This window comes from Ranitomeya variabilis, chromosome 7, assembly GCF_051348905.1.
Source record: "Ranitomeya variabilis isolate aRanVar5 chromosome 7, aRanVar5.hap1, whole genome shotgun sequence".
Classification (NCBI taxonomy): domain Eukaryota; kingdom Metazoa; phylum Chordata; class Amphibia; order Anura; family Dendrobatidae; genus Ranitomeya; species Ranitomeya variabilis.
In genome coordinates this window covers 1420137-1438461 of record NC_135238.1, presented here as the reverse complement: position 1 = coordinate 1438461, position 18325 = coordinate 1420137, and the positions used below count along the sequence as shown (strand labels likewise).

The window sequence follows — 18325 nt, the reverse complement described above, 5'->3', positions numbered from 1 at the left end:
TCAGGAGGCGTTCCTCATCACACAGGGAGACATCCTTGTACCATACAAGTATCCTCAGGAGGCGTTCCTCATCACACAGGGAGACATCCTTGTACCATACAAGTATCCTCAGGAGGTATTCCTCATCACACAGGGAGACATCCTTGTACCATACAAGTATCCTCAGGAGATATTCCTCATCACACAGGGAGACATCCTTGTACCATACAAGTATCCTCAGGAGGCGTTCCTCATCACACAGGGAGGCATCCTTGTACCATACAAGTATCCTCAGGAGGTATTCCTCATCACACAGGGAGACATCCTTGTACCATACAAGTATCCTCAGGAGGTGTTCCTCACCACAAAGGGAGACATCCTTGTACTACACAAGTATCCTCAGGAGGCGTTCCTCATCACACAGGGAGGCATCCCTGTACCAAACAAGTATCCTCAGGAGGCGTTCCTCATCACACAGGGAGACATCCTTGTACCATACAAGTATCCTCAGGAGGTGTTCCTCATCACAAAGGGAGACATCCTTGTACTACACAAGTATCCTCAGGAGGCGTTCCTCATCACACAGGGAGATGTCCTTGTACTACACAAGTATCCTCAGGAGGTGTTCCTCATCACACAGGGAGACGTCCTTGTACTACACAAGTATCCTCAGGAGGTGTTCCTCATCACACAGGGAGACGTCCTTGTACCATACAAGTATCCTCAGGAGGTGTTCCTCATCACACAGGGAGACATCCTTGTACCATACAAGTATCCTCAGGAGGCGTTCCTCATCACACAGGGAGGCGTCCTTGTACTACACAAGTATCCTCAGGCTGCGTTCCTCATCACACAGGGAGACATCCTTGTACTACACAAGTATCCTCAGGAGGTGTTCCTCATCACACAGGGAGACGTCCTTGTACTACACAAGTATCCTCAGGAGGTGTTCCTCATCACACAGGGAGACGTCCTTGTACTACACAAGTATCCTCAGGAGGTGTTCCTCTTCCCACAGGGAGACATCCTTGTACCATACAAGTATCCTCAGGAGGTATTCCTCATCACACAGGGAGACATCCTTGTACTACACAAGTATCCTCAGGCTGCGTTCCTCATCACACAGGGAGGCGTCCTTGTACTACACAAGTATCCTCAGGAGGCGTTCCTCATCACACAGGGAGACATCCTTGTACCATACAAGTATTCTCAGGAGGCGTTCCTCATCACACAGGGAGACATCCTTGTACCATACAAGTATTCTCAGGAGGCGTTCCTCATCACACAGGGAGACATCCTTGTACTACACAAGTATCCTCAGGCTGCGTTCCTCATCACACAGGGAGACATCCTTGTACTACACAAGTATCCTCAGGAGGCGTTCCTCATCACACAGGGAGACATCCTTGTACCATACAAGTATCCTCAGGAGGCGTTCCTCATCACACAGGGAGACATCCTTGTACCATACAAGTATACTCAGGAGGCGTTCCTCATCACACAGGGAGACATCCTTGTACCATACAAGTATCCTCAGGAGGTGTTCCTCATCACACAGGGAGACATCCTTGTACCATACAAGTATCCTCAGGAGGTATTCCTCATCACACAGGGAGACGTCCTTGTACCATACAAGTATCCTCAGGAGACGTTCCTCATCACACAGGGAGACATCCTTGTACCATACAAGTATCCTCAGGAGGTATTCCTCATCACACAGGGAGACATCCTTGTACCATACAAGTATCCTCAGGAGGTATTCCTCTTCCCACAGGGAGACATCCTTGTACCATACAAGTATCCTCAGGAGGCGTTCCTCATCACACAGGGAGACGTCCTTGTACCATACAAGTATCATCAGGAGGCGTTCCTCATCACACAGGGAGACGTCCTTGTACCATACAAGTATCCTCAAGAGGCGTTCCTCATCACACAGGGAGACATCCTTGTACCATACAAGTATCCTCAGGAGGTATTCCTCATCACACAGGGAGACATCCTTGTACCATACAAGTATCCCCAGGAAGTATTCCTCATCACACAGGGAGACGTCCTTGTACTACACAAGCGTCCTCAGGAGGTGTTCCTCATCACACAGGGAGACATCCTTGTACTACACAAGTATCCTCAGGAGGCATTCCTCATCACACAGGGAGGCGTCCTTGTACTACACAAGTATCCTCAGGAGGTATTCCTCATCACACAGGGAGACATCCTTGTACCATACAAGTATCCTCAGGAGGTGTTCCTCATCACACAGGGAGACATCCTTGTACCATACAAGTATCCTCAGGAGGTGTTCCTCATCACACAGGGAGACATCCTTGTACCATACAAGTATCCTCAGGAGGCGTTCCTCATCACACAGGGAGACATCCTTGTACTACACAAGTATCCTCAGGAGGCGTTCCTCATCACACAGGGAGACATCTTTGTACTACACAAGTATCCTCAGGAGGTATTCCTCATCACACAGGGAGACATCCTTGTACCATACAAGTATCCTCAGGAGGTATTCCTCATCACACAGGGAGACATCCTTGTACCATACAAGTATCCTCAGGAGGCGTTCCTCATCACACAGGGAGACATCCTTGTACCATACAAGTATCCTCAGGAGGCGTTCCTCATCACACAGGGAGACATCCTTGTACCATACAAGTATCCTCAGGAGGTATTCCTCATCACACAGGGAGACATCCTTGTACCATACAAGTATCCTCAGGAGGCGTTCCTCATCACACAGGGAGACATCCTTGTACCATACAAGTATCCTCAGGAGGCGTTCCTCATCACACAGGGAGACATCCTTGTACCATACAAGTATCCACAGGAGGCGTTCCTCATCACACAGGGAGACATCCTTGTACCATACAAGTATCCTCAGGAGGCGTTCCTCATCACACAGGGAGACATCCTTGTACCATACAAGTATCCTCAGGAGGCGTTCCTCATCACACAGGGAGACATCCTTGTACTACACAAGTATCCTCAGGAGGTGTTCCTCATCACACAGGGAGACATCCTTGTACTACACAAGTATCCTCAGGAGGTGTTCCTCATCACACAGGGAGACATCCTTGTACCATACAAGTATCCTCAGGAGGTATTCCTCATCACACAGGGAGACATCCTTGTACCATACAAGTATCCTCAGGAGGCGTTCCTCATCACACAGGGAGACGTCCTTGTACTACACAAGTATCCTCAGGAGGTATTCCTCATCACACAGGGAGACATCCTTGTACTACACAAGTATCCTCAGGAGGTATTCCTCATCACACAGGGAGACGTCCTTATACCATACAAGTATCCTCAGGAGGCGTTCCTCATCACACAGGGAGACATCCTTGTACCATACAAGTATCCTCAGGAGGTATTCCTCATCACACAGGGAGACATCCTTGTACCATACAAGTATCCTCAGGAGGTATTCCTCATCACACAGGGAGACATCCTTGTACCATACAAGTATCCTCAGGAGGTATTCCTCATCACACAGGGAGACGTCCTTGTACTACACAAGTATCCTCAGGAGGCGTTCCTCATCACACAGGGAGACGTCCTTGTACCATACAAGTATCCTCAGGAGACGTTCCTCATCACACAGGGAGACGTCCTTGTACTACACAAGCGTCCTCAGGAGACGTTCTTCATCACACAGGGAGACATCCTTGTACCATACAAGTATCCTCAGGAGGCGTTCCTCATCACACAGGGAGACATCCTTGTACTACACAAGTATCCTCAGGCTGCGTTCCTCATCACACAGGGAGACATCCTTGTACTACACAAGTATCCTCAGGAGGCGTTCCTCATCACACAGGGAGACGTCCTTGTGCCATACAAGTATTCTCAGGAGGCGTTCCTCATCACACAGGGAGACATCCTTGTACTACACAAGTATCCTCAGGAGGCGTTCCTCATCACACAGGGAGACATCCTTGTACCATACAAGTATCCTCAGGAGGCGTTCCTCATCACACAGGGAGACATCCTTGTACCATACAACTATCCTCAGGAGGCGTTCCTCATCACACAGGGAGACATCCTTGTACCATACAAGTATTCTCAGGAGGCGTTCCTCATCACACAGGGAGACATCCTTGTACCATACAAGTATCCTCAGGAGGTATTCCTCATCACACAGGGAGACATCCTTGTACTACACAAGCGTCCTCAGGAGGTGTTCCTCATCACACAGGGAGACATCCTTGTACTACACAAGTATCCTCAGGAGGCGTTCCTCATCACACAGGGAGACATCCTTGTACCATACAAGTATTCTCAGGAGGCGTTCCTCATCACACAGGGAGACATCCTTGTACCATACAAGTATTCTCAGGAGGCGTTCCTCATCACACAGGGAGACATCCTTGTACCATACAAGTATCCTCAGGAGGCGTTCCTCATCACACAGGGAGACATCCTTGTACTACACAAGTATCCTCAGGCTGCGTTCCTCATCACACAGGGAGACATCCTTGTACTACACAAGTATCCTCAGGAGGCGTTCCTCATCACACAGGGAGACATCCTTGTACCATACAAGTATCCTCAGGAGGCGTTCCTCATCACACAGGGAGACATCCTTGTACCATACAAGTATACTCAGGAGGCGTTCCTCATCACACAGGGAGACATCCTTGTACCATACAAGTATCCTCAGGAGGTGTTCCTCATCACACAGGGAGACATCCTTGTACCACACAAGTATCCTCAGGAGGTATTCCTCATCACACAGGGAGACATCCTTGTACCATACAAGTATCCTCAGGAGGTATTCCTCATCACACAGGGAGACGTCCTTGTACCATACAAGTATCCTCAGGAGACGTTCCTCATCACACAGGGAGACATCCTTGTACCATACAAGTATCCTCAGGAGGTATTCCTCATCACACAGGGAGACATCCTTGTACCATACAAGTATCCTCAGGAGGTATTCCTCATCACACAGGGAGACATCCTTGTACTACACAAGTATCCTCAGGAGGCGTTCCTCATCACACAGGGAGACATCTTTGTACTACACAAGTATCCTCAGGAGGTATTCCTCATCACACAGGGAGACATCCTTGTACCATACAAGTATCCTCAGGAGGTATTCCTCATCACACAGGGAGACATCCTTGTACCATACAAGTATCCTCAGGAGGCGTTCCTCATCACACAGGGAGACATCCTTGTACCATACAAGTATCCTCAGGAGGCGTTCCTCATCACACAGGGAGACATCCTTGTACCATACAAGTATCCTCAGGAGGTATTCCTCATCACACAGGGAGACATCCTTGTACCATACAAGTATCCTCAGGAGGCGTTCCTCATCACACAGGGAGACATCCTTGTACCATACAAGTATCCTCAGGAGGCGTTCCTCATCACACAGGGAGACATCCTTGTACCATACAAGTATCCACAGGAGGCGTTCCTCATCACACAGGGAGACATCCTTGTACCATACAAGTATCCTCAGGAGGCGTTCCTCATCACACAGGGAGACATCCTTGTACCATACAAGTATCCTCAGGAGGCGTTCCTCATCACACAGGGAGACATCCTTGTACTACACAAGTATCCTCAGGAGGTGTTCCTCATCACACAGGGAGACATCCTTGTACTACACAAGTATCCTCAGGAGGTGTTCCTCATCACACAGGGAGACATCCTTGTACTACACAAGTATCCTCAGGAGGTATTCCTCATCACACAGGGAGACGTCCTTATACCATACAAGTATTCTCAGGAGGTGTTCCTCATCACACAGGGAGACATCCTTGTACCATACAAGTATCCTCAGGAGGTATTCCTCATCACACAGGGAGACATCCTTGTACCATACAAGTATCCTCAGGAGGCGTTCCTCATCACACAGGGAGACGTCCTTGTACTACACAAGTATCCTCAGGAGGTATTCCTCATCACACAGGGAGACATCCTTGTACTACACAAGTATCCTCAGGAGGTATTCCTCATCACACAGGGAGACGTCCTTATACCATACAAGTATCCTCAGGAGGCGTTCCTCATCACACAGGGAGACATCCTTGTACCATACAAGTATCCTCAGGAGGTATTCCTCATCACACAGGGAGACATCCTTGTACCATACAAGTATCCTCAGGAGGTATTCCTCATCACACAGGGAGACATCCTTGTACCATACAAGTATCCTCAGGAGGTATTCCTCATCACACAGGGAGACGTCCTTGTACTACACAAGTATCCTCAGGAGGCGTTCCTCATCACACAGGGAGACGTCCTTGTACCATACAAGTATCCTCAGGAGACGTTCCTCATCACACAGGGAGACGTCCTTGTACTACACAAGCGTCCTCAGGAGACGTTCTTCATCACACAGGGAGACATCCTTGTACCATACAAGTATCCTCAGGAGGCGTTCCTCATCACACAGGGAGACATCCTTGTACTACACAAGTATCCTCAGGCTGCGTTCCTCATCACACAGGGAGACATCCTTGTACTACACAAGTATCCTCAGGAGGCGTTCCTCATCACACAGGGAGACGTCCTTGTGCCATACAAGTATTCTCAGGAGGCGTTCCTCATCACACAGGGAGACATCCTTGTACTACACAAGTATCCTCAGGAGGCGTTCCTCATCACACAGGGAGACATCCTTGTACCATACAAGTATCCTCAGGAGGCGTTCCTCATCACACAGGGAGACATCCTTGTACCATACAACTATCCTCAGGAGGCGTTCCTCATCACACAGGGAGACATCCTTGTACCATACAAGTATCCTCAGGAGGCGTTCCTCATCACACAGGGAGACATCCTTGTACCATACAACTATCCTCAGGCTGCGTTCCTCATCACACAGGGAGACATCCTTATACCATACAAGTATCCTCAGGAGGCGTTCCTCATCACACAGGGAGACATCCTTGTACCATACAACTATCCTCAGGCTGCGTTCCTCATCACACAGGGAGACATCCTTATACCATACAAGTATCCTCAGGAGGCGTTCCTCATCACACAGGGAGACATCCTTGTACCATACAAGTATCCTCAGGAGGCGTTCCTCATCACACAGGGAGACATCCTTGTACCATACAAGTATCCTCAGGAGGTATTCCTCATCACACAGGGAGACGTCCTTGTACTACACAAGTATCCTCAGGAGGCGTTCCTCATCACACAGGGAGACATCCTTGTACTACACAAGTATCCTCAGGAGGCGTTCCTCATCACACAGGGAGACGTCCTTGTGCCATACAAGTATTCTCAGGAGGCGTTCCTCATCACACAGGGAGACATCCTTGTACCATACAAGTATCCTCAGGAGGCGTTCCTCATCACACAGGGAGACATCCTTGTACCATACAACTATCCTCAGGAGGCGTTCCTCATCACACAGGGAGACATCCTTGTACCATACAAGTATCCTCAGGAGGTATTCCTCATCACACAGGGAGACATCCTTGTACCATACAAGTATCCTCAGGAGGCGTTCCTCATCACACAGGGAGACGTCCTTATACCATACAAGTATCCTCAGGAGGTGTTTCTCATCACACAGGGAGACATCCTTGTACTACACAAGCGTCCTCAGGAGACGTTCCTCATCACACAGGGAGACATCCTTGTACCACACAAGTATCTTCAGGAGGCGTTCCTCATCACACAGGGAGACGTCCTTGTGCCATACAAGTATCCTCAGGAGGTATTCCTCATCACACAGGGAGACATCCTTGTACTACACAAGTATCCTCAGGAGGTGTTCCTCATCACACAGGGAGACATCCTTGTACCACACAAGTATCTTCAGGAGGCGTTCCTCATCACACAGGGAGACGTCCTTGTGCCATACAAGTATTCTCAGGAGGCGTTCCTCATCACACAGGGAGACGTCCTTATACCATACAAGTATCCTCAGGAGGCGTTCCTCATCACACAGGGAGACATCCTTGTACCATACAAGTATTCTCAGGAGGCGTTCCTCATCACACAGGGAGACATCCTTGTACCATACAAGTATCCTCAGGAGGCGTTCCTCATCACACAGGGAGACGTCCTTGTACCATACAAGGATGTCTACAGAGGAGAATGGTCGACCATGACACAAACAAGTAAAAAGTAAAATGCTGAACTCACCGTCATCCTCGTTTGCAGTGAACTCATCGTCGTTCTCCACTTTTCCTTGTTCTACCTCCTCCTCAGTTTCTTCATCACTGGAAACAAGGTCCTAAAAAAATAAACCGATCCAACAATCTCCAGCCAATCCTATGATGTTCTAGACTCCAGCGTCAGGAGACAGTAAGGGGCGAGAAGAGGCGGCCGACGAAGGCACGAAAAGGGGGCGAGACGAGGCGGCCGACGGAGGCACGAAGAGGGGGCGAGAAAAGGCGGCCGACGAAGGCACGAAGAGGGGGCGAGACGAGGCGGCCGACGGAGGCACGAAGAGTGGGCGAGACGAGTGGGCGAGACGAGGCGGCCGACGGAGGCACGAAGAGGCGGCCGACGGAGGCACTAAGAGGGGGCGAGACGAGGCGGCCGACGGAGGCACGAAGAGGGGGCGAGACGAGGCGGCCGACGGAGGCACGAAGAGTGGGCGAGACGAGGCGGCCGACGGAGGCACGAAGAGGGGGCGAGACGAGGCGGCCGACGGAGGCACGAAGAGGGGGCGAGACGAGGCGGCCGACGGAGGCACGAAGAGTGGGCGAGACGAGTGGGCGAGACGAGGCGGCCGACGGAGGCACGAAGAGGCGGCCGACGGAGGCACGAAGAGGCGGCCGACGGAGGCACGAAGAGGCGGCCGACGGAGGCACTAAGAGGGGCGAGACGAGGCGGCCGACGGAGGCACTAAGAGGGGGCGAGACGAGGCGGCCGACGGAGGCACGAAGAGGGGGCGAGACGAGGCGGCCGACGGAGGAACGAAGAGGGGGCGAGACGAGGCGGCCGACGGAGGAACGAAGAGGGGGCGAGACGAGGCGGCCGACGGAGGAACGAAGAGGGGGCGAGACGAGGCGGCCGACGGAGGCACGGAGAGGGGGCGAGACGAGGCGGCCGACGGAGGCACGAAGAGGGGGCGAGACGAGGCGGCCGACGGAGGCACGAAGAGGGGGCGAGACGAGACGGCCGACGGAGGCACGAAGTGGGGGCGAGACGAGGCGGCCGACGGAGGCACGAAGAGGGGGCGAGACGAGGCGGCCGACGGAGGCACGAAGAGGGGGCGAGACGAGGCGGCCGACGGAGGCACGAAGAGGGGGCGAGACGAGGCGGCCGACGGAGGCACGAAGAGGGGGCGAGACGAGGCGGCCGACGGAGGCACGAAGAGGGGGCGAGACGAGGCGGCCGACGGAGGCACGAAGAGGGGGCGAGACGAGGGGGCGAGACGAGGCGGCCGACGGAGGCACGAAGAGGGGGCGAGACGAGGCGGCCGACGGAGGCACGAAGAGGCGGCCGACGGAGGCACGAAGAGGGGGCGAGACGAGGCGGCCGACGGAGGCACGAAGAGGGGGCGAGACGAGGCGGCCGACGGAGGCACGAAGAGGAGGCACGAAGAGGGGGCGAGACGAGGCGGCCGACGGAGGCACGAAGAGGGGGCGAGACGAGGCGGCCGACGGAGGCACGAAGAGGGGGCGAGACGAGGCGGCCGACGGAGGCACGAAGAGGGGGCGAGACGAGGCGGCCGACGGAGGCACGAAGAGGGGGCGAGACGAGGCGGCCGACGGAGGCACGAAGAGGGGGCGAGACGAGGCGGCCGACGGAGGCACGAAGAGGGGGCGAGACGAGGCGGCCGACGGAGGCACGAAGAGGGGGCGAGACGAGGCGGCCGACGGAGGCACGAAGAGGGGGCGAGACGAGGCGGCCGACGGAGGCACGAAGAGGGGGCGAGACGAGGCGGCCGACGGAGGCACGAAGAGGGGGCGAGACGAGGCGGCCGACGGAGGCAGGAAGAGGGGGCGAGACGAGGCGGCCGACGGAGGCACGAAGAGTGGGCGAGACGAGTGGGCGAGACGAGGCGGCCGACGGAGGCACGAAGAGGCGGCCGACGGAGGCACAAAGAGGCCGCCGACGGAGGCACTAAGAGGGGGCGAGACGAGGCGGCCGACGGAGGCACTAAGAGGGGGCGAGACGAGGCGGCCGACGGAGGCACGAAGAGGGGGCGAGACGAGGCGGCCGACGGAGGAACGAAGAGGGGGCGAGACGAGGCGGCCGACGGAGGCACGGAGAGGGGGCGAGACGAGGCGGCCGACGGAGGCACGAAGAGGGGGCGAGACGAGGCGGCCGACGGAGGCACGAAGAGGGGGCGAGACGAGGCGGCCAACGGAGGCACGAAGAGGGGGCGAGACGAGGCGGCCGACGGAGGCACGAAGAGGGGGCGAGACGAGGCGGCCGACGGAGGCACGAAGAGGGGGCGAGACGAGGCGGCCGACGGAGGCACGAAGAGGGGGCGAGACGAGGCGGCCGACGGAGGCACGAAGAGGGGGCGAGACGAGGCGGCCGACGGAGGCACGAAGAGGGGGCACGAAGAGGGGGCGAGACGAGGCGGCCGACGGAGGCACGAAGAGGGGGCGAGACGAGGCGGCCGACGGAGGCACGAAGAGGGGGCGAGACGAGGCGGCCGACGGAGGCACGAAGAGGGGGCGAGACGAGGCGGCCGACGGAGGCACGAAGAGGGGGCGAGACGAGACGGCCGACGGAGGCACGAAGTGGGGGCGAGACGAGGCGGCCGACGGAGGCACGAAGAGGGGGCGAGACGAGGCGGCCGACGGAGGCACGAAGAGGGGGCGAGACGAGGCGGCCGACGGAGGCACTAAGAGGGGGCGAGACGAGGGGGCGAGACGAGGCGGCCGACGGAGGCACGAAGAGGGGGCGAGACGAGGCGGCCGACGGAGGCACGAAGAGGCGGCCGACGGAGGCACGAAGAGGCGGCCGACGGAGGCACGAAGAGGGGGCGAGACGAGGCGGCCGACGGAGGCACGAAGAGGGGGCGAGACGAGGCGGCCGACGGAGGCACGAAGAGGGGGCGAGACGAGGCGGCCGACGGAGGCACGAAGAGGGGGCGAGACGAGGCGGCCGACGGAGGCACGAAGAGGGGGCGAGACGAGGCGGCCGACGGAGGCACGAAGAGGGGGCGAGACGAGGCGGCCGACGGAGGCACGAAGAGGGGGCGAGACGAGGCGGCCGACGGAGGCACGAAGAGGGGGCGAGACGAGGCGGCCGACGGAGGCACGAAGAGGGGGCGAGACGAGGCGGCCGACGGAGGCACGAAGAGGGGGCGAGACGAGGCGGCCGACGGAGGCACGAAGAGGGGGCGAGACGAGGCGGCCGACGGAGGCACGAAGAGGGGGCGAGACGAGGCGGCCGACGGAGGCACGAAGAGGGGGCGAGACGAGGCGGCCGACGGAGGCACGAAGAGGGGGCGAGACGAGGCGGCCGACGGAGGCACGAAGAGTGGGCGAGACGAGGCGGCCGACGGAGGCACGAAGAGTGGGCGAGACGAGGCGGCCGACGGAGGCACGAAGAGGGGGCGAGACGAGGCGGCCGACGGAGGCACGAAGAGGGGGCGAGACGAGGCGGCCGACGGAGGCACGAAGAGGGGGCGAGACGAGGCGGCCGACGGAGGCACGAAGAGGGGGCGAGACGAGGCGGCCGACGGAGGCACGAAGAGGGGGCGAGACGAGGCGGCCGACGGAGGCACGAAGAGGGGGCGAGACGAGGCGGCCGACGGAGGCACGAAGAGGGGGCGAGACGAGGCGGCCGACGGAGGCACGAAGAGGGGGCGAGACGAGGCGGCCGACGGAGGCACGAAGAGGGGACGAGACGAGGCGGCCGACGGAGGCACGAAGAGGGGACGAGACGAGGCAGCCGACGGAGGCACGAAGAGGGGGCGAGAAAACAGGAATGACAACGGAGAAGAGGGGAACATTTTGAAGCCAGAACTTCATCCTAAAGGAACGCTCACATTTAACTTTACAATTGAAGTTGGAATGAAAAAGCAAGGACCCCATTTATAGATTACTACAGTGAATCTTTCTAACCCACAGTCAATCATTTTTCGAACGAGAGCAGTTTTACCTGCACAGGAGAGCAGTCCTGCAGGATCTCCGGAGGCAGGTTCTGCAGCAGCTCATCCAGGGGAAGCTCACTCTCCTGTCTGAGAAGCTCCAGCTCTAGACGATGAGCCTCAGCATCATTACCCTCCTGCTGCTCCTCTAACTCTATGGTCTCCTCATCGTCCTCCTCTTCAGCTTCAATCTCAAGGGGGAGAAAGTCGCCATCAACGTCTGCTGCTGGAAAAAGGGCAAAGAGATATCCCCGTCACCAACCAATAATACAACAATCATGGTACATGTCCCTCCATGTAGAGGGTACAGGGTCACCCCAGGCAAGTGTTCCTGTTTCCATGTGACTAGATTCCTCACCCCATTGGAGTGCATGTCCCTCTCTGCCTGTTTCGGCGTCACTAAGATGACACTTAACTACAGTAGAGAGAAGTTTCTATGGCACCAGCTACCAAATCCGAGCCTACAGAGCCAGGCGGGGACCTGTTTTATCAGTGCGCATCGTTGTAGCATGGACTACTTTGTCCCTCTGCTCACCTTTCTGACAGATGGACGGGGTTGGGCTGGTCCTCAGCGAACCCCCCTGAGATGATCCAACACACGAGGAGCTTGTCTTGCTAACAGGAAGAGTTTCACTTAGACTCTGGCTGAGAAGATCAGAATACTTTTCAGTCTGGCCAACAATAAAGTCGAGCTGCAGGTCCAGAGCCTTCTTCCTTTTCTCTTCTAGACGAGACTGCTGCTTAAATTGCACCACCTGAAACACCATGCACAGTCATGGCACACACTGTGGGAGGGTGACGAGGCGGTGTAGGCCTGAGGGGAGGGTGAAGATGCGGCGCACACAAAGTGGGGAGAGGGAAGGGGCAGCGCAGACCTGGTGGGAAGGGGGGGGGTTGGACAGGCGAGAGGTTGCACAGCCCCAGAAAGCCCACCTTCTCCACGTTGCTCCAGAACTGGCGCACTTCTTTAGCAATAGAGGTAGCGATGCGCCTCAGCTTGGCCTGCTCATCTCTCCGAGCCCTCTCCTCTTTCTGCTTGAGCTCCTCATGATGACGGGCCACCATCCTCACAACCTGCACAGAACAAGAGCAGCAGAAAAGTTACAGACCAGAATAAAACCTGCCCCAAATGCGTGGATACCATACAGCAGAAGAAATTTTACCATGTACCAGAGTGTATCCTTCTAATAATGTTCCAGAAAAGGGCTGGCAGACAGCTTATAGCAAAACCAGGACCTGCCACAACACATGAAAGGCTCTGCTGCATCGAGCACAGGCCCAGGAAAGCCACTGGGCCAGCACGACACGCTGTACATCCAACAGCTTGGAACATACAGCAAAAAAACCCTGAACCTTGGAAACATGATGAGAAGTGAGTATAGGTCTGCCCTCCCCCCATCATGGTACATGCCTCCATCCCCCAGTAATACCCGCCGTCTACCATTGTGCATATGTCCTCCCTGCCCTGTTAATCCTCCCCCAGGACCGGTCCATCATGGTACATACTTCCTGCCCCTCAGTAACTGTGCTGGTTTCACGTGTCCCTTGTTTACGTTCCCCATTGGGGCACACGTCCCCCTCCGTATGTCTAGTTTCCTCTGCCCATCGGAGAAAATGTCCCTCCCAGTATGTCTTGCTTACGCTCCTCATTTGGGCACACGTCCCTCCCCATATGTCATATGTCTCGTTTCCTATGCCCATCGGAGGAAATGTCCCTCCCCGTATGTCTTGTTTACGCTCCCCATTGGGGCACATGTCCCTCCCCATATGTCTAGTTTCCTCTGCCCATTGGAGGAAATGTCCCTCCCAGTATGTCTTGCTTACGCTCCCCATTGGGGCACACGTCCTTCCCCATATGTCTAGTTTCCTCTGCCCATCGGAGGACATGTCCCTCCCAGTATGTCTTCTTTACGCACCCCATTGGGGCACATGTCCCTCCCCATATGTCTCGTTTCCTCTGCCCATCGGAGGAAATGTCCCTCCCAGTATGTCTTGCTTACGCTCCCCATTGGGGCACACGTCCCTCCCCATATGTCTAGTTTCCTCTGCCCATCGGAAATGTCCCTCCCAGTATGTCTTGTTTCCTCTCCCCATTGGGGAATGTGTCCTTCTCCATAAGTCTCATTTCCTCCCCCAATTGGAGCGTGTCTTTCTAAGGCACCAGCTACCAGATCTCAGCCTACAGAGCCAGGCGGGGACCTGTTTTATAATTGCGCTGTGCTGACAACGCCCCAGAACAGCGCACTATTCTCTACCACCCAACAACAACGTGCATTATAGGTCCTGGCGCCCACCTTCCTGGCCACGCCTCTTTTCCAGCGCCGCTCTTGGCCAAAGTCAGCAGATAGCCACTGCATCTCCTCACACAAATAGTCCCAATGGACTTTGGGACGAGTGGGTTCAGGAAATTTTGACAGGCGGCGTGGGGTCCAGAAGCCCTCCTTCCGCAGCTCTGCAATTCTATTCTCTATCTCTGCTTCCTGCTCAAGAAATGGAGAAACAAAATGAGCAGACGAAGGGGTCGGGTTACGCCGGGGGGACTCGAGCGGCTGGCGCCGGGGGGACTCGAGCGGCTGGCGCCGGGGGGACTCGAGCGGCTGGCGCGGGGGGGGGGGGGGGGGGGGGGGGACGGGGACGACTCGGGCGGGTACTCACATGTTTGGCCTGCTCTGCAATTTCTGTATGGTTGTCCCATTTCTGTCCTGCGGAACTGTCTTGCTGGTTTCCGTCCAGTCCATCATCTGTGGGGGAACCAGGGCATATATCCCCTATGTCACCTGAGAGGTCAAAGGGTGACAGTTCCCCGCTGGAGTCTGGAGACATGGGGGGTATGCCGCTGGTCAATACATCCGATGCCTGTAAGACAGAGCAGTCAATAATGGGCACTCACAAGCATCTCTTACAGGGGGTGCTTGAGAGTCCAATAAGGGGGCTGCCCTAATGTGTATGCCCCAATCGCCCCAGTGCAGATGGTTTACGTCAGACCCGAGACACACAATAAGGAGAGGATACTTAGATGTAAAGTGCAGGGACATACTCATATCCTGCCCACGTCTACAAACAGGAAATATAGTTTGTGGAATAATTATGCAAAAATGAAAATGATGTCGTTAAGGGGTTGACAATCGCCCCCAAACCTCCACTAGTGAGAATGTGACGCCACCGTCATAAATGGTCCTGAACCCACCGGCATGTGCCTCCGAGGACAGGGCTCCATTGTGGGGCGTCTGGCAGACTCTTCTTTCTCTCGATACTCCAGTAAGGGGAGAGTGACTTGCCGCGGTGCATGCTGGGATGCCGCCTCATCCTGGGCCGGACTCTCCAGCCTCCACTCGTGTAAAGGGCTAGAAGAAAAAAAATAATGGCATGAGAGGACACGTAAACATGGCGGAGGCACATATGAGAGCCATGTACATCCCCCTTCAACCAGTCCACAGGCACAGCACTGTGCAAAAGTTACAGACAGATGCGGAGTCACAAGTGTCACACAGAGAAGGGGAAAGGGATTAGTTAACAAAATACAAAGAATGAAGAAATGAAGAGTAAATCCCGTTGCAGAAGTACGCGCCCTACTGAAAACCATCTGCTAAAATCCACATCGACAAAAAACGGAGCTTCAACTGCCAATATCTCTGCAATGAAGAGGAGCAAAACAAACAATCAACAGACAATTACTTCTGTGGCCACTATTACATCCTATGTCCAGTTCAGCATGAAAAATTTGGTGAAAAGACCTCCAGGAACGATTTTCGGAGTAAAGTACAAGGAGTTCTAGGGATGATGATCTGGCCCCGGAGCCCTGACCTTACTTCATCCGTCTGCCTGGGATCACATGGAGAGATCTACACAACCCTCACACACAGAACACCTGGGGGTGATGATCCGCCCCCGGAGCCCTGATCTTACTTCATCCGTCTGCCTGGGATCACATGGAGAGATCCACATAACCCTCATACACAGAACACCTGGGGGTGATGATCCGGCCCCGGAGCCCTGACCTTACTTCATCCGTCTGCCTGGGATCACATGGAGAGATCCACACAACCCTCAGGGTATGTGCACACGTTCAGGATTTCTTGCAGAAATTTCCTGAAGAAAACCGGAAATTTTCTGCAAGAAATCCGCATTTTTTTTTTTGCGTTTTTTTTCCGTTTTTTTCGCGTTTTTTTAGCATTCTGCAAGCGTAATTAGCTTGCAGAATGCTAAGTTTTCCAAGCGATCTGTAGCATCGCTTGGAAAACTGACTGACAAGTTGGTCACACTTGTCAAACATACTGTTTGACAAGTGTGACCAACTTTTTACTATAGATGCTGCCTATGCAGCATCTATAGTAAAAGATAGAATGTTTAAAAAAAATAAAAAAATGCTTATACTCACCCAGACATCTCATCAGCGGCGTCCGTTCGTCTTCCTATAGCTGGTGTGTGCGCGCAGGACCTTCCGTGACGTCACGGTCACGTGAGCGGTCACATGACCGCTCACGACCAATCACAGGACAGTGACATCATCGGTGAGGTCCTTCGCCGCACATCAGCTACAGGAACCGAACGGCAGCGTGCAGTGGAGGCGGGAACACTGCGCGGGACATCGAGGGTGAGTATATCGCTATTTTTTATTTTATTTCTTATTTTTTGACCACTTATATGGTGCCCAGTGCGTGGAGGAGAGTCTCCTCTCCTCCACCCTGGGTACCAACCGCACATAATCTGCTTACTTCCCGCATGGTGGGCACAGCCCCGTGCGGGAAGTAAGCAGATCAATGGACCCCTAGGTGTGCGGAATCCCTGCAATTCCGCATTTTTAATGAACATGTTGCTTTTTTTTCCGCTATGCGATTTTTTCACGGAAAAAATCGCAACATTTGCACAAAAAATGCGGAATACCTTGTAAATAATAGGAGGCATAGGTTAGCGTTTTTTTCGCGTTTTTATCACGTTTTTATAGCGAAAAAACGCGAAAAAAACGCTAAAAATCCTGAACGTGTGCACATGGCCTCATACACAGAACACCTGGGGGTGATGATCCGGCCCCGGAGCCCTGACCTTACTTCATCCGTCTGCCTGGGATCACATGGAGAGATCTACACAACCCTCACACACAGAACACCTGGGGGTGATGATCCGCCCCCGGAGCCCTGATCTTACTTCATCCGTCTGCCTGGGATCACATGGAGAGATCTACACAACCCTCATACACAGAACACCTGGGGGTGATGATCCGGCCCCGGAGCCCTGACCTTACTTCATCCGTCTGCCTGGGATCACATGGAGAGATCCACACAACCCTCATACACAGAACACCTGGGGGTGATGATCCGGCCCCGGAGCCCTGATCTTACTTCATCCGTCTGCCTGGGATCACATGGAGAGATCCACACAAGCCTCATACACAGAACACCTGGGGGTGATGATCCGGCCCCAGAGCCCTGATCTTACTTCATCCGTCTGCCTGGGATCACATGGAGAGATCTGCACAACCCTCATACACAGAACACCTGGGGGGTGATGATCCGGCCCCGGAGCCCTGACCTTACTTCATCCGTCTGCCTGGGATCACATGGAGAGATCCACACAACCCTCATACACAGAACACCTGGGGGTGATGATCCGGCCCCGGAGCCCTGACCTTACTTCATCCATCTGCCTGAGATCACATGGAGAGATCCGCACAACCCTCATACACAGAACACCTGGGGGTGATGATCCGGCCCCGGAGCCCTGATCTTACTTCATCCGTCTGCCTGAGAGCACATGGAGAGATCCACACAACCCTCATACACAGAACACCTGGGGGTGATGATCCGGCCCCGGAGCCCTGATCTTACTTCATCCGTCTGCCTGAGAGCACATGGAGAGATCCACACAACCCTCATACACAGAACACCTGGGGGTGATGATCCGGCCTCGGAGCCCTGATCTTACTTCATCCGTCTGCTTGAGAGCACATGGAGAGATCCACATAACTCTCATACACAGAACACCTGGGGGTGATGATCCGGCCCCGGAGCCCTGATCTAAGGGTACCGTCACACATTGAAATTTCCATCGCTACGACGTTACGATTCGTGACGTTCTAGCGATATCGTTACGATATCGCAGTGTCTGACACGCAGCAGCGATCAGGGATCCTGCTGAGAATCGTACGTCGTAGCAGATCGTATGGAACTTTCTTTCGTCGCTTGATCACCCGCTGACATCGCTGGATCGTTGTGTGTGACAGCGATCCAGCGATGTCTTCGCTTGTAACCAGGGTAAACATCGGGTAACTAAGCGCAGGGCCGCGCTTAGTAACCCGATGTT

The 18325-nt window shown here is 54.9% G+C and overlaps 1 protein-coding gene across 3 annotated transcripts in view; it reads right to left on the bottom strand.

Annotated features, from left to right (window-relative positions):
- SRCAP (Snf2 related CREBBP activator protein) overlaps window positions 1–18325 on the bottom strand; it is a 68980-nt gene that overhangs the window by 18259 nt on the left and 32396 nt on the right. For 2 of the 3 annotated variants that reach the window (XM_077273599.1, XM_077273598.1), the window contains exons 2-8: window positions 15213–15369; window positions 14681–14881; window positions 14320–14505; window positions 12959–13099; window positions 12561–12780; window positions 12037–12251; window positions 8107–8197 (exon numbers count right to left, since the gene is read on the bottom strand). In XM_077273599.1, coding sequence (XP_077129714.1) covers window positions 8107–8197; window positions 12037–12251; window positions 12561–12780; window positions 12959–13099; window positions 14320–14505; window positions 14681–14881; window positions 15213–15242 — 1084 coding nt within the window. In that variant the 5' untranslated portion in view covers window positions 15243–15369. The remainder of the gene's footprint in view (window positions 1–8106; window positions 8198–12036; window positions 12252–12560; window positions 12781–12958; window positions 13100–14319; window positions 14506–14680; window positions 14882–15212; window positions 15370–18325) is intronic. The other variant, XM_077273601.1, reaches the window with a different exon arrangement.